This window comes from Muntiacus reevesi, chromosome 9 (assembly GCF_963930625.1).
Source record: "Muntiacus reevesi chromosome 9, mMunRee1.1, whole genome shotgun sequence".
NCBI classification, from domain to species: Eukaryota; Metazoa; Chordata; class Mammalia; order Artiodactyla; family Cervidae; genus Muntiacus; species Muntiacus reevesi.
Genome location: NC_089257.1, coordinates 41,662,743 through 41,678,466, shown reverse-complemented (window position 1 = coordinate 41,678,466; position 15,724 = coordinate 41,662,743). Strand labels below are relative to the sequence as shown.

At 39.0% G+C, this 15,724-nt stretch overlaps 1 protein-coding gene across 1 annotated transcript; it reads right to left on the bottom strand.

Moving 5' to 3' along the window:
• Positions 1–4,931: 4,931 nt before the first annotated feature.
• On the bottom strand, positions 4,932–5,885 carry LOC136175807 (olfactory receptor 51A4-like). Its single transcript, XM_065946019.1, has one exon. The coding sequence runs from the start codon at positions 5,883–5,885 to the stop codon at positions 4,932–4,934; it is 954 nt and encodes a 317-aa protein (XP_065802091.1).
• Between the last annotated feature and the right edge of the window lie 9,839 nt (positions 5,886–15,724).

The window sequence follows — 15,724 nt, the reverse complement described above, 5'->3', positions numbered from 1 at the left end:
CGGAGGAGCCTGGTAAGCTACAGTCCATGGGGTCACAAAGAATCAGATAAGAATGAGCATGCATGTATGTTATCTGAGCCCAGTGACCATGGAATACAGCTGTTAATTTAAATTAATAAAGTAACCAGTTATTTTACCAGGAAAGCAGGTTTATTCAGAAGCAATAAAGAATTGCAATTTGGTTACATGGAATTAAGTGTGTCCCAGGTGACTCAGTGGTAAAGAATCTTCCTGCCAATGTAGTAGACACAGGAGAACATGGGTTTGATCCCTGGGTTGGGATGATCCCCTAAAGTAGGAAATGGCACCCTGCTCCCCTATTGTTGCCTGGAAAATTCAATGGACAGAGTAGCCTGGAGGGCTACAGTCCATGGAGTTGCGAAGAGTCAGACACACACACGACTGAGCACACGCATGCACTTGAAATTATGGCAAACAATATGCAATCCCCATAACACAAAACAGAGGAAACTTTTACAGAGAAGGGGAAGTCGGGGGCAGGACGGGGGAGTATTAAAAACAAAAAAAACATTGGAGGAAAAGGAATTTATAGTATAGCAGCTTTTTATTGGCTACGTGGTAACAGTCTTCATTGATTGAGATATTGCCAGGCAAGGAGAAAATATTTCTTCCTCTTGCTAATAATAAATTACTGTCACTTCCTGCCGGATACACAAAGCATATCTTCAGGTCAGGATCTGTATTGACATCAAGCCTGAGAGCTGCCCCTTTTGGCTTTCCAATTGCATTTTTGTGAGGTTTCCCATGATTAATTTGCACACAGCACAGTTTAAGAGTTTTCTAACTTTTTTTAGTTTAGGAAGCGGCTTACTGCAAGTAACCACCCTTCCCCATACGACACAGATGAGGTTCAGTGATTCCCTCTTCCTTACCTGTGACAAGGCCAGACACAGGCCATTTAAACCCCCATTTTGAAAAAAATCTCATAAATGATTAGCTGAGCTATTTTGTCTCCATTGATCAAATTTTCCTGCCTTTGCCATAATCCTTTAAAGTAAGTACAGAGTTTGTTTCATATTTAAAAATGTCCTGACATAGGTCAAAGACTATAAAGGTATTACTTATGACAATTTTTACTATGTGATATTATTAGAATCTTTATAAACTAGGCTTACAGACTTCTTAAGTAAATTTATTTATTTTTAATTGAAGGATAATTGCTTAACAATATTGTATTGGCTTCTGCCATACATGAGTCAGTCAGAGGTACACATATGTCCCCGCCCTCTTAAACTTCCCTGCCACCTCCCACCTCTTCCCACCACTCTAGGTTGCTCACAGAATTTTAACTTAAGATTTTAAGTGTAAATGTATGGAAAATTTAAATTATTATAAATAACATAACTATAATTTTAGATGGGCAAATATGAACAAACATAACAGGTTTATTAAAAGTCTAGAACATTTAAAAGTGCATGAATCACTCACAATCTCCCCACTCCTAATACAATTATTATCACACTTGGTATCATCCTCCATCCTTTTGTAAATAGTTTAGTTTATTATAGTTTCAATCATATACAGTTTTAAGCATTCTTCAAAAACTTATAACTATTAATGAAAGAGTAAATATGTAATTCATATTCCATAATATCATTTTAAAGCATACAATTTATGGTTTTCAATATTTTCAAAAAGCTAAGTGAATATTTGAAGTAACCCTTAAATACAGACCCCCTACTGCAGCAGCAAATGAAGATAGGAGTTGATAGATTTTTATGTCTGCTTTTGAAGGGACAAAGGATCCTGCTTTCCCCATAAATGAGATATAAACAAAACAGTATAACACCAAAGACTTGGAGGTCCAATTTTTGTGTGCTAAAGCAATTTGGAGAATGAGAAGAGAGAAAATTCTCTTCATAAATTCCACTAAAAAATTACAGAGGAAATGTTTGGATTATCACAAACCCAAAAAATCAACCAAACAAGAAAAAATATGTATTAAAAAGCATCTCAGTTTCTCAAACAGAAATATGCAAGCACAATTAAAATTAAAATTTTATCTAAGATGAATAAGACAACATACATATACAAAAATTAAAAAAATTTTAAAAAAGACAGAAGACAAACACCAAGCTTCTGAGCTCAGTATTTGGCCAGGGTTGTGTGCAGGGTGCTGAAGCATTTATCCTCTCATAATAATACATGGAATTTAGTAATAATCTGAGCATATCTTTATAAGCCTCACATCTTAATATCTTAGCTATCATTTGCTTCTTTTGTGGCCTGTAAATGACTTGACTGGAGTGGAAAGAGTAGTATTCTTGACAGGAAACAAAAAGACATCCAGTTGTTTCTTAGAACTGTATATGTATCACTTAACTAGGGGCTTTCCTGGTGACTCATGGTAGAGAATCTGCCTGCAGTGCAGGAGACTCGAGTTCAGTCTCTGAGTTGGGAAGATCCCTTGGAGATGGGCATGGCAACCCACTCCAGTATTCTTGCCTGGAGAATCCCATGGACAGACGAGCCTGGTGGGCTACAGTCCAGAGGACTGCAAAGAGTCAGACACAACTGAGTGACAGCATGCACTTAATTAGGCATATTTGCTGGCCTAGCAAACAATTGTTATTTCATCAAGAATTTCTCCAAGGCCCTTACCTCACAGTATTTGTAAATTCTAATCTCTTTTATCATGAATTTTGCTCCATTTTAATCTCTAGATTACATCCACATTTAAATCATTATACTTTTAGATAGAGCTAAGTCAGATTTATCTAGGGATTGATTATCTCCTATAAGGATCTTATATCATAATTACCGTGCAATTTGAAGGAAAGTGTTTAAAGTGTAGGTGAGATCATCCCTTTTTCTTGCACTCCAACAGTATGACATATTTTTGTCTGCCTCATATTTGGACATTGACTGTATCTGTATTTTATAATTTTTAAAATTTATTTTTATTATTTGGAGGCTAATTACTTTACAATATTGTAGTGGTTTTTGCCATACATTGACATGAATCAGCCGTGAATTTACATGTATTCCCCATCCCGATCCCCCCTCCCGCCTTCCTCCCCACCCCATCTCTCTGGGTCTTCCCAGTGCACCAGCCCTGAGCACTTGTCTCATGCATCCAACCTGGGCTGGTGATCTGTTTCACCCTTGATAGTATACTTGTTTCAATGCTATTCTCTCAGAACATCCCACCCTCACCTTCTCCCACAGAGTCTAAATATAAAGATAAACACCAATACAGTATACTAATGCATATATATGGAATTTTAAAAGATGGTAATGATAACCCTATATGCAAAACAGAAAAAGAGACACAGATGTATAGAACAGACTTTTGGACTCTATAATTTATTTTATATAAAATTTCTATTTGAATATATCCATTTTTGTTGTTGAAGAAGCATGAACTTTATTATGACTCTTTGCTGTCTGCCAATTGTGCCCTTGATTCTATTGTTTAGGCTTATTTTTTTCTTCTTTTTAAAAATCACAAAACAAATTTCCCTGGTCTTATTGAACTAGAATTTACATATAACATTCTGCAAGTATAAGGCATATAATGTATCTATTTGATACACTTATATATTACAAAATTATCAGAGTAGAGTTAGTTAATACCGCCATTATGTCACATAATTCAGTCAGTTCAGTTCAGTCACCCAGTAGTGCTCGACTCTTTGTGGCCCCATGGACCGCAGCATGCCAGACCCCCCTGTCCATCACCAACTCCTGCAGTTTACTCAAACTCATCTCCATTGAGTCAGTGATGCCATCCAACCATCTCATCCTCTGTTTTCCTCTTCTCCTCCTGCCTTCAATCTTTCCCAGCATCAGGATCTTTTCAAATGAGTCAGTTCTTCACAGCAGGTGGCTGAAGTATTGGAGTTTCAGTTTCAGCATCAGTCCTTCCAACGGATATTCAGGACTGATTTCCTTTAGGATGGACTGGTTGGATCTCCTTGCAGTCCAAGTACTCCCAAGAGTCTTCTCCAACACCATAGTTCAAAAGCATCAATTCTTCAGCTCTCAGCTTTCTTTATAGTCCAACTGTCCATCCATGCATGACTACTGGATAAACCATAGCTTTGACTAGACAGACCTTTGTTGGCAAAGTAATGTCTCTGCTTTTTAAAATTCTGTCTAGGTTTGTCATAACTTTTCTTCCAAGGAGCAAGCATCTTTTAATTTCATGGCTTCAATCACCATCTGCAGTGATTTTGGAACCCCCCAAAATAAAGTCAGTCACTGTTTCTACTCTTTCCCCATCTATTTGCCATGAAGTGATGGGATCAGATGCCATGATCTTAGTTTTATGAATGTTGAGTTTTAAGCCAACTTTTTCACTCTCCTCTTCCACTTTCATCAAGAGGCTCTTTAGTTCTTCTTCGCTTTCTGCCATAAGTTTGATGTCATCGGCGTATCTGAGGCCATTGATATTTCTCCAGGTGATCTTCATTCCAGCTTGTGCTTCTGCTGGGCTGAATAGCCCAGCATTTCTCATGATGTACTCTTCATATAAGTTAAATAAGCAGGGTGACAATATACATCCTTTCTTGATTTGGAACCTGTCTGTTGTTCCATGTCCAGTTCTAACTGTTGCTTCTTGATCTGCATACAGACTTCTCAGGAGGCAGGTCAGGTAGTCTGGTATTCCCATTTCTTGAAGAATTTTCTACAGCTTTTTGTAATCTACACAGTCACATAATTATCATTTCCTTTTCGTGGTGGGAACCCTTAAAATGTATTCTAAGCAATTTTCAAGTATATAATGTAGCATTGTTAACTACATCACCATGTTATACATTAGATACCCAGAATTTACTCATTTCATAACTAGAAGTTTGTGCACTCTGACAAAAGGTTTCCTATTTCCTCATCTCCCCAGTCCCTGCCAAGTACCGTTCTACTCTCTGTTTTTATCAGTTTAGCTTTATTATATAACTCATATTTGATTATATTAGCAAGTTTTCCCTGCTCTTGAATACCTTGTGCACTGTGAACCTTATCTGTTTTGTTTTTAGACTGTAAACCAAGGGGTTAAGAACAGGAGTCAAGAAGAGGAAGAGGTTGGCCATGGTGACATGCAGAAGAGGAGATGTGAATGTGCCAAACCTATGAATCAGAGCCAACACAATGAGTGGCACATAAAAGATGCAAACAGTGAAAATGTGGGAAACACAGGTATTAAGTGCCTTGAGCTGACCATCTTTGGAGGCAATACCCAGCACTGTTTTCAAAATTAGGATGTATGAAATGACAATGAACATACAGTCAACTCCAAAGGAGCACAGGACAAGGGACAACCCATATATGATGTTGACTGTGATAGGGCCACAAGCCAGCTTCATAACATCAGGGTGGTAGCAATAACTATGTGATAGAATGATGTCCTTGCAGAAGGGCAATCGATTGAGCAGTATTGGCAAAGGTACCATCAACACCACACCCCTAATCATGGCGGCAAGCCCCATCCCCATAATCCGAGAATGGGTTAAGATTACTGTGTAGTGCAGTGGGTTGCGAATAGCTACAAATCTATCAAAGGCCATGGCCAGCAGGATGGCTGACTCCATGGAGGAGAAGGTGTGGATAAAGAACATCTGCATTAGGCAGGAGTGGAACTCAATCTCTCTGTGATTCAGGAGGAAGACACTGAGGACTGTAGTCAGAGTTGATAAAGACAGACCAATATCTGTGGCTGCCAGCATGGACAGGAAGATGTACTGAGGCTGGTGAAGGCTGGAGGTGGTTTTGATGATGAAGAGGATAGTGCTGTTTCCTAGGAGGGCAATTAGGTACATGATACACAGTGGGATAGAGATCCATATTTGCACAGCTTCAAGTCCAGGGATGCCTGTTAAAAGGAGAGTGGGTGGCTGGAAATAGCTACAGTTTATAAGCTCCATAAGATATGCTTGGGGGGCACAGCCCAAATCAGTTTCTAAATGTTTCTACTGGGAGAAAAACACAGATTTTTAACACAGAATATAATGCATTTACCTCTTGTGGGGCAGCATTAATTCTAGTCATCTTTACATCAAGGAATGGATCTTTTGAATGTTTTCAACTCTTTCTAAATAACTACTCAGAGTGAGGACAATGAATAACTGCTATTAAATGTAAGATCTACTAGAATTATTTCAGTCTAGAAAGCTTCATTCATTGATTTAAGTAGCAATGAAAATTAAGAATATTATTCTCTATTTTTATCCCAATGCTTAGAAAAATTTCATTCTTGGATTCTGTTTCTTAATATATCCACTTATGTTGAATATATTTACTTTGGCTAAGATGACTCTGAAAGAAGTTTCTGCACCTTCCCCACATCTATGTCACACCTGTAAATATTCAGGCATCTGGGGACTCCCCCAGAGGTTCAGTGGGTAAGAGTCTATTCATTCACTGCAAGGGGTGCATATTCAATCTCTGGTGGTAGAACTAGGATCCCGCATGCCATGCAGTATGGCCACACACAAAAACAATATTTAAGCATCCTGAAACCTGAACATTTTCCTGTTAATTATACCTGCAGAAATAAAGAATAAGATATTTCAATAAACCACATAAACCTCAAGCTATTTAAATAAATACTTCAAGAGATACTGTTCATTTTCACAATTAATTTCTAGGTTATTTGATATGCTCTTTTAAAATGATATGTTGTTTTTTCAAAATATGAGACAGTGATAAAATCATCAAAATGAGTATTGTCATTACTTTTTAATTGGTGCTAGAGTAGTATCAAACATTAACAAATAATTTCTTGAATAAATCTGAAATATCTCTATTTCAAAAACACATATGTAATATATATTGTGTGTGTGTGTGTTTAGTTGCTCAGTTGTGTCTGACTCTTTTGACCCCATGGACCATAGCCTGCCAGGCTTGCTCTGTCCATTGGGATTCTCCAGGCAAAAATAATGGAGTGGGTTGCCATGCCCTACTCATATAATATATTAGGAGATAATAAAAAACCACATTTCAATAAATATCTTAAGCATGGCATAATTGGAGGAAATGGTATTAATATTTATGTGTTTATCCTCCAAAGATGAGTAGAAAGAGATTATATATTATTGCTTAAATAGTTATATTTAAGTGTTTTTTTTAAATTTGGACGCAGCAGCAAAATAGTGAAGCAACTATGTTTGGATATGGGGGAGAATGTAAGGGAGCTAATATGACTGACCTTTTCTGGAAAAATATTAAATAAATACACACTCTTTAATAAAATCATATTACTTAAAAGTGTAGCCAAAAATTAAACACTAGAAATAAATTTTTTTAAAAAAATTAATAAAGTATTCCTTCTGGAAGAAAGTGAGAGACAAGGTGGATTGGGATAAAACAATACTCTGTTTTTGTCCTCAGGAAAAATTAGTACCATAGTGATGTTTTAAAATCATGTTGATGTGAACAAACAAAATTATATTTTTATAGATGTAAATTTATCTTTGAAGAGCAGATCCCAGATGAATCACAATGTATACATTTCCATCCATTGATGTATCAAGACCTATACTTATACAGTTAGTCATCCAGTCTACAGTCAGCCACCCATTCATGTATTCTTGGCAGTGATGTCTTCTATATTCTCCTACATTCTCTCTTAGTATGCTTAGTAAAGAGTGTTCTACAACTCTTTACTTATGTTTTCAGACAGGGACTGAGTCTATCATAAAGATAACTAGTAAAGAAGTTGACTTCTTAGGGACTTAGAAGTTTAAGTTTTATAATTTTTTAAGACTACATGAAGTGTCAGAGTCACTCATGTTTAAAAAAGAGAAGAAGAAAGCCATGGTTCGTAAGAAAGGACATCAATCATACCACAGAAACTATCCACAGGCATTCAACACACTGCGCCTCACAGCATTAATGTGAGACTCTCTTATAAAGATAAAATTCTGAGCTACCCCAACACACTCTGCAGCTCATTTAAACATTAGCAAACGGAGAAGGAAATGGCACCCCACTCCAGTATTCTTGGCTGGAACATCCCATTGGACAGAGGAGCATGGTAGGCACTGTTCATGGGGTCACAAAGAGTCAGACATGACTTAGCAACTGGGCATGCATGCACACTATTAGCAACAGCAGACATGGACATTAAAATAGTTATAACTGTATTCTGCATGTCAAATTAAATAGAGACAGTGGAGTAATACTGAGTCTGAACTACTGTATATAGTGGAGAGTTCTGTTTGGTAACGCTGTACTTTCTCCAGTACAGATTTCCTCTTCACTCAAGATGGGCTCTGACATCCTGTGTACGGCTCCCCCTACCACGTGGAGGACTCCTCCACCAACTTGTGTTCCAGCACTTCGTGTCAGGCTGCCATGTCTGGGTGCCAGAACATCCTCCTTAGCTCACACAGGTCCACATTTCATCTTGGGACACCTCTCGCAGATATATACCCTTCCCACTTTGCTCAGGCTCTGGAGTTCATCACTTGGACTACATTTAGAATCCAACTTCCTGCTCGGCTGATACCCTCCCTTCCACTCCCATCTGAACATCACTATCATTCTCTCTTGCTCTGACGTCCCATGCTAGTCTACCCCTCACAAAGCACCCTCCTCACAACTGTTAGGACCCAGCGCCATGTTTAGGCGCATTAGCCATACCCACTCCCCACCCCATACACAGAATGGTATACTAAAGAATCCTACATGTATTCTGGCCTGGCAAATCCCATGGACAAAGGAGCCTGGTGGGTCACAGTCCATTAGGGTTACAAAGAGTTGGACACAGACTGAAGCTATTTAGCATGCATACACATGCATATTAAACACTGCTATACTTGTTTGCATTTTTCTCAATTAGTCCTCATGAAATTTATGCTACTATTATGTGTACTTTACAGAGAAAGAATCTAAGGACCAAGGAGTTTAAGTAACATTAGTGAATGATGATAGAGGAATATTAACCCAGGCAATCTGGCTTCAGAACTAGCTTTTGCACCTATTTTTCTAGGTCTGTTGTGTCCTTATAATGGCATATAATTCTCATTTTTCCATGCGGCATGATGAAAAATCCTAATTTATACAGTACACTTAAGTATTTTCAAATGGCTTACCAATTTAACAAATGATTTAAGAATATGTATGCATGCATGCTAAGCCACTTCAGTCATATCAGACTCTCTGCTATCTTATGGACTAGAGCCCACCCGACTTCTGTGTCCATGGGATTCTCCAGGCAAGAATACTGGAATGGGTTGCCATGCCCTCCTCCAGGAGATCTTCCTCACTCAGGGATCGAACCCTGTCTTTTATATCTCCTACACTGGCAGGCGGGTTATTTACCATTAGCACCACCTGGGAAGCCTGATTTAAGAATATAGTAGCAACTTTATAATAAACTAAATCTTTATATTTATCAGTATCAAAAGTGTTCAACTACATCTTAAATAATAACATGAAATTTTGTGGGGCTTTTTTTCGAATAATGCTGTTCTCAACTTGATCACTATTATGTTAATACATATATATGTAATAGCAATTGGAAGTTTCCATGAAATAATCTCTTGCTTAAGGGTAGATCATGTCTTTTGAGTTAAAGAAAGCCTGTGTTAAACTTAAACATTCTTGCTATGAGTATCTTGAATCAACTCAAAATTGAATCCTTATATTGAAACATTTTCCTTCTAAAAATTTCACTACACTGAAAGAAAAATTCAACATAAAACAGTGTCACAACTGTTTATACTTTCTTGGATCCTGAAATGTACCCACTGATGAATTTTCTGTAGCTTGTGTCTCTTGTCTAAGTACAACAACAACAGAAACATTAGTGTCATCAATCTACTATTTGCCTTGGTTTTGTAGCTTTACTGACTTGCTAATGATTTCAATGAAGATCCAATATTGACTATACTGCTAACAGACCTTGACTTTAAGACCATTCTTCTCATCTTGGCATTCACCTAACAAGTTTAGTGCAGTACTCACAGCTCTTGTCAACCACCTTCAATGAGACACATAAGGGTCCCTGCTTCACATAAACAGCATATGGAAGTTGGAAATTCAGCAGATGTCTTTCGAGATACTCTAGTTAGACATGCCACATGCCACTTACAGTCTAAGGCACTGTTCCGGGTTAGCACAGTGCTGTCTGCAAATCAATTTTATTTCAAATTTCTTATTTGAAACTGAACAATTTGCATTCAGTGCCTCCCTTAACATATTTTAGATATTTACCAGCATGTTCACCAACTCCGTGAATGAAGACTAGATAAGAGGAGAGCACTGGGCTTCATCTTCTTCCACATTTCATTTCTTACTAAACTTCAGACCATCACTGTTTACAGGAAGGGCTTCTATTTTTTCTTTGGATCTGATAAGCATTTCCCTATCTAGTAACCACTCTGCCCCTATGCTTTGTTCTAAGGGACATATACCATACTCTTCCCTGGGAAATCAATCCACAGGACTTTACTATAGAAGTAAACAAACAAACAACAGGAAGGAAAACATACACCAATATCTTAAAATTCCTTAGTATTTGACCTACCTTTTTAGAAACTCAACATATCTAGACTTTCACTGTAAAGCCTCCTTGGAAGTTTTAAATTTGATGGAAGTCTTCTGTGAGGACCTCCATTGTGCTAAGAAAAGTGTTCTGCTTGGTTCTACACTTTACTCAAATGCATATATCCTAAAAGTACAATATGAACGGATATTTGGACTCAATTATCAAGAAGGTAAGACATTGTAGATTCAAAGTTTTCTCTGTCCCTAATTAAACCCAATCTGCCTTCTCAACAGCCTTATCCCATTTCTGACAGTGTTCAAGCCACTGGCCAAGCAGATTATCCTCGTATCTGACCTTCCTATACAGAAGAATTTTACTGTTCAGGGAATTTCTTGTTTTCTCTGGAGGCTGGTATAAACCTCAGAGCAATGGTTTCATCAGGGCCTCTTCTAAGAGAGAGATGGTCATAGGAAAGTAGATTTAATTGATGTAGGGCTTGGTCAGGATAAAGACTTTCACTGTTTGATGAAAAATGTAATGCAAAATCCAACATGAGGCATAGTTACTTCTCAATGAACATTTAGAATAATGGGTAGAGAAGACGTATTTATATGTTGCATATTGTCCAAATCAATGAATGTGAAGGTTTTTTATAGTGTTTAAGCTCTAGTTTTTTCTTCTTCTGGTCTAAAAACTATCTGTGTTCTTTGTTGTAACATACCATCTCCCTTGCTGATTTCATATCTCCCACCATGAGAGAAAGAAAATGTGCAAGCATGTGTTGTAAGTGACTTTCAGTTCAGTTCAATTAAGGTCAGTCGCTCAGTCATGTCTGACTCTTTGCGACCCCATGAATCGCAGCACGCCAGCACTCTCTGTCCATCACAAACCCCCGGAGTTTACTCAACCACATGCCCATCCAGTCGATGATGCCATCCAACCATCTCACCCTCTGTCATCCCCTTCTCCTCCTGCCCCCAATCCCTCCCAGCATCAGGGTCTTTTCCAATGAGTCAACGCTTCGAATGAGGTGGCCAAAGTACTGGAGTTTCAGCTTCAGCATCAGTCCTTCCAATGAACACCCAGGACTGATCTCCTTCAGGATGGACTGGTTGCATCTCCTTGCAGTCCAAGGGATCTCAAGAGTCTTCTCCAACACCACAGTTCAAAAGCATCAATTTTTCAGTGCTCAGATTTCTTCACAGTCCAACTCTCACATCCATACATGACCACTGGAAAAACCATAGTCTTGACCAGATGGATATTTGTTGGCAAAGTAATGTCTCTGCTTTTTAATATGCTATCTAGGTTGGTCATAACTTTCCTTCCAAGGAATAAGCATCTTTTAATTTCATGGCTGCAGTCACCATCTGCAGTGATTTTGGAGCCCCCCAAAATAAAGTCTACACTGTTTCCATTGTCTCCCCATCTATTTCTCATGAAGTGATGGGACAAGATGCCATGATCTTAGTTTTCTGAATGTTAAGCTTTAAGCCAACATTTTCACTCTCCTCTTTCACTTTCATCAAGAGACTTTTTAGTTCCTCTTCACTTTCTGCCATAAGGGTGGTGTCATCTGCATATCTAAGGTTATTGATATTTCTCCCGGCAATCTTGATTCCAGCTTGTGCTTCTTCCAGACCAGCATTTCTCATGATGCACTCTGCATACAAGTTAAATAAGCAGGGTGACAATATACAGCCTTGACGTACTCCCTTTCCTATTTGGAGCCAGTCTGTTGTCCCATGTCCAGTTCTAATTGTTTCTTCCTGATCTGCGTACAGGTTTCTCAAGAGGCAGGTCAGGTGGTCTGGTATTCCCATCTCTTTCAGAATTTTCCACAGTTTATTGTGATCCACACAGTTGAAGGCCTTGGCGTAGTCAATAAAGCAGAAATAGATATTTTTCTGGAACTCTCTTGCTTTTTTGATGATTCAGCAGATATTGGCAATTTGATCTCTGGTTCCTCTGCCTTTTCTTTTTTTTTTTTTTTTTTTTTTTTTTTTATTTTTTTTTTTTTAATATTATTTTATTAGTTGGAGGCCAATCACTTTACAACATTTCAGTGGGTTTTGTCATACATTGACATGAATCAGCCATATAGTTACATGTATTCCCCATCCCGATCCCCCCTCCCACCTCCCTCCCCACCCGACTCCTCAGGGTCCTCCCAGTGCACCAGGCCCGAGCACCTGACTCATGTATCCCACCTGGGCTGGTGGTCCGTTTCACCATAGATAATATACATGCTGTTCTTTCAAAACATCCCACCCTCACGTTCTCCCCCAGAGTTCAAAAGTCTGTTCTGTATTTCTGTGTCTCTTTTTCTGTTTTGCATATAGGGTTATCGCCACCATCTATCTAAATTCCGTATATATGTGTTAGTATACTGTAATGTTCTTTATCTTTCTGACTTACTTCACTCTGTATAATGGGCTCCAGTTTCATCCATCTCATTAGAACTGATTCAAATGAATTCTTTTTAACGGCTGAGTAATATTCCATGGTGTATATGTACCACAGCTTCCTTATCCATTCATCTGCTGATGGGCATCTAGGTTGCTTCCATGTCCTGGCTATTATAAACAGTGCTGCGATGAACATTGGGGTGCACGTGTCTCTTTCAGATCTGGATTCCTCAGTGTGTATGCCCAGAAGTGGTATTGCTGGGTCATATGGCAGTTCTATTTCCAGTTTTTTAAGAAATCTCCACACTGGAAGTTCTCCGTCTACGTGTTGCTGAAGCCTGGCTTGGAGAATTTTGAGCATTACTTTACTAGCGTGTGAAATGAGTGCAATTGTGTGGTAGTCTGAGCATTCTTTGGGATTGCCTTTCTTAGGGACTGGAATGAAAACAGACCTTTTCCATTCCTGTGGCCACTGCTGAGTTTTCCAAATTTGCTGGCATATTGAGTGCAGCACTTTCACAGCATCACCTTTTAGGATTTGAAATGGCTCAACTGGAATTCCATCACATACACTAGCTTTGTTTGTAGTTATGCTTTCTAAGGCCCACTTGACTTCACATTCTAGGATGTCAGGCTCTAGGTGAGTGATCACACCATTGTGATTGTTTGGGTCATGAAGATCTTTTTTGTACAATTCTTCTGTGTATTCTTGCCACCTCTTCTTAATATCTTCTGCTTCTGTTAGGTCCATACCATTTCTGTCCTTTATTGAGCCCATTTTTGCATGAAATGTTCCCTTGGTATCTCTAATTTTCTTGAAGAGATCTCAGTCTTTCCTATTCTGTTGTTTTCCTCTATTTCTTTGCATTGATCACTGAGGAAGGCTTTCTTATCTCTCCTGGCTATTCTTTGGAACTCTACATTCAAATGGGAATATCTTTCCTTTTCTCCGTTGCTTTTCACTTCTCTTCATATCACAGCTATTTGTAAGCCCTCCTCAGACAACCATTTTGCCTTTTCGCATTTCTTTTCCATGGGGATGGTCTTGATCCCTGTCTCCTGTACAATGTCACAAATCTCCGTCCATAGTTCATCAGGCTCTCTGTCTATCAGATCTAGTCTCTTAAATCTAGTTCTCACTTCCACTGTATAGTCATAAGGGATTTGATTTAGGTCATACCTAAATGGTCTAGTGGTTATCCCTACCTTCTTCAGTTTAAGTCTGAATTTGGCAATCAGGAGTTCATGATCTGAGCCACAGTCAGCTCCCGGTCTTGTTTTTGCTGACTGTATAGAGCTTCTCCATCTTTGGCTGCAAAGAATATAGTCAGTCTGATTTTGGTGTTGACCATCTGGTGATGTCCACGTGTAGAGTCTTCTCTTGTGTTGTTGGAACAGGGTGTTTGCTATGACCAGTGCATTCTCTTGGCAAAACTCTATTAGCCGTTGCCCTGCTTCGTTCCGTACTCCAAAGCCAAATTTGCCTGTTACTCCAGGTGTTTCTTGACTTTCTACTTTTGCATCCCAGTCCCCTATAATGAAAAGGACATCTTTTTTCGGTGTTAGTTCTAATGTCTATCAGATCTAGTCTCTTAAATCTAGTTCTCACTTCCACTGTATAGTCATAAGGGATTTGATTTAGGTCATACCTAAATGGTCTAGTGGTTATCCCTACCTTCTTCAGTTTAAGTCTGAATTTGGCAATCAGGAGTTCATGATCTGAGCCACAGTCAGCTCCCAGTCTTGTTTTTGCTGACTGTACAGAGCTTCTCCATCTTTGGCTGCAAAGAATATAGTCAGTCTGATTTTGGTGTTGACCATCTGGTGATGTCCACGTGTAGAGTCTTCTCTTGTGTTGTTGGAACAGAGTGTTTGCTATGACCAGTGCATTCTCTTGGCAAAACTCTATTAGCCTTTGCCCTGCTTTGTTCCGTACTCCAAAGCCAAATTTGCCTGTTACTCCAGGTGTTTCTTGACTTCCTACTTTTGCATCCCAGTCCCCTATAATGAAAAGGACATCTTTTTTCGGTGTTAGTTCTAAAAGGTCTTGTAGGTCTTCATAGAACCGTTCAACTTCAGCTTCTTCAGCGTTACTGGTTGGGGCATAGGCTTGGATTACCATGATATTGAATGGTTTGCCTTGGAAACGAACAGAGATCATTCTGTCGTTTTTGAGACTGCATCCAAGTACTGCATTTCGGACTCTTTTGTTGACTATGATGGCTACTCCATTTCTTCTAAGGGATTCCTGCCCACAGTAGTAGATATAATGGTCATCTGAGTTAAATTCACCCATTCCAGTCCATTTTAGTTCAATGATTCCTAGAATGTTGACATTCACTCTTGCCATCTCCTGTTTGACCACTTGCAATTTGCCTTGATTCATGGATCTAACATTCCAAGTTCCTAGGCAATATTGCTCTTTACAGCATCGGACCTTGCTTCTATCACCAGTCACATCCACAACTGGGTATTGTTTTTGCTTTGGCTCCATCCCTGCATTCTTTCTGGAGTTATTTCTCCACTGATCTCCAGTAGCACATTGGGCACCTACCGACCTGGGGAGTTCCTCTTTCAGTATCCTATCATTTTGCCTTCTCATACTGTTCATGGAGTTCCAAGGCAAGAATACTGAAGTGGTTTACCATTCCCTTCTCCAGTGGACCACATTCTGTCAGACCACCCCACCATGACCCAACCGTCTTGGGTGGCCCCACACAGCATGACTTAGTTTCATTGCGTTAGACAAGGCTGTGGTCCTGTGATCAGATGGGCTAGTTTTCTGTGATTATGGTTTTAGTGTGTCTGCCCTCTGATGCCCTCTCACAACACCTTCTGTCTTACTTGGGTTTCTCTTACCTTG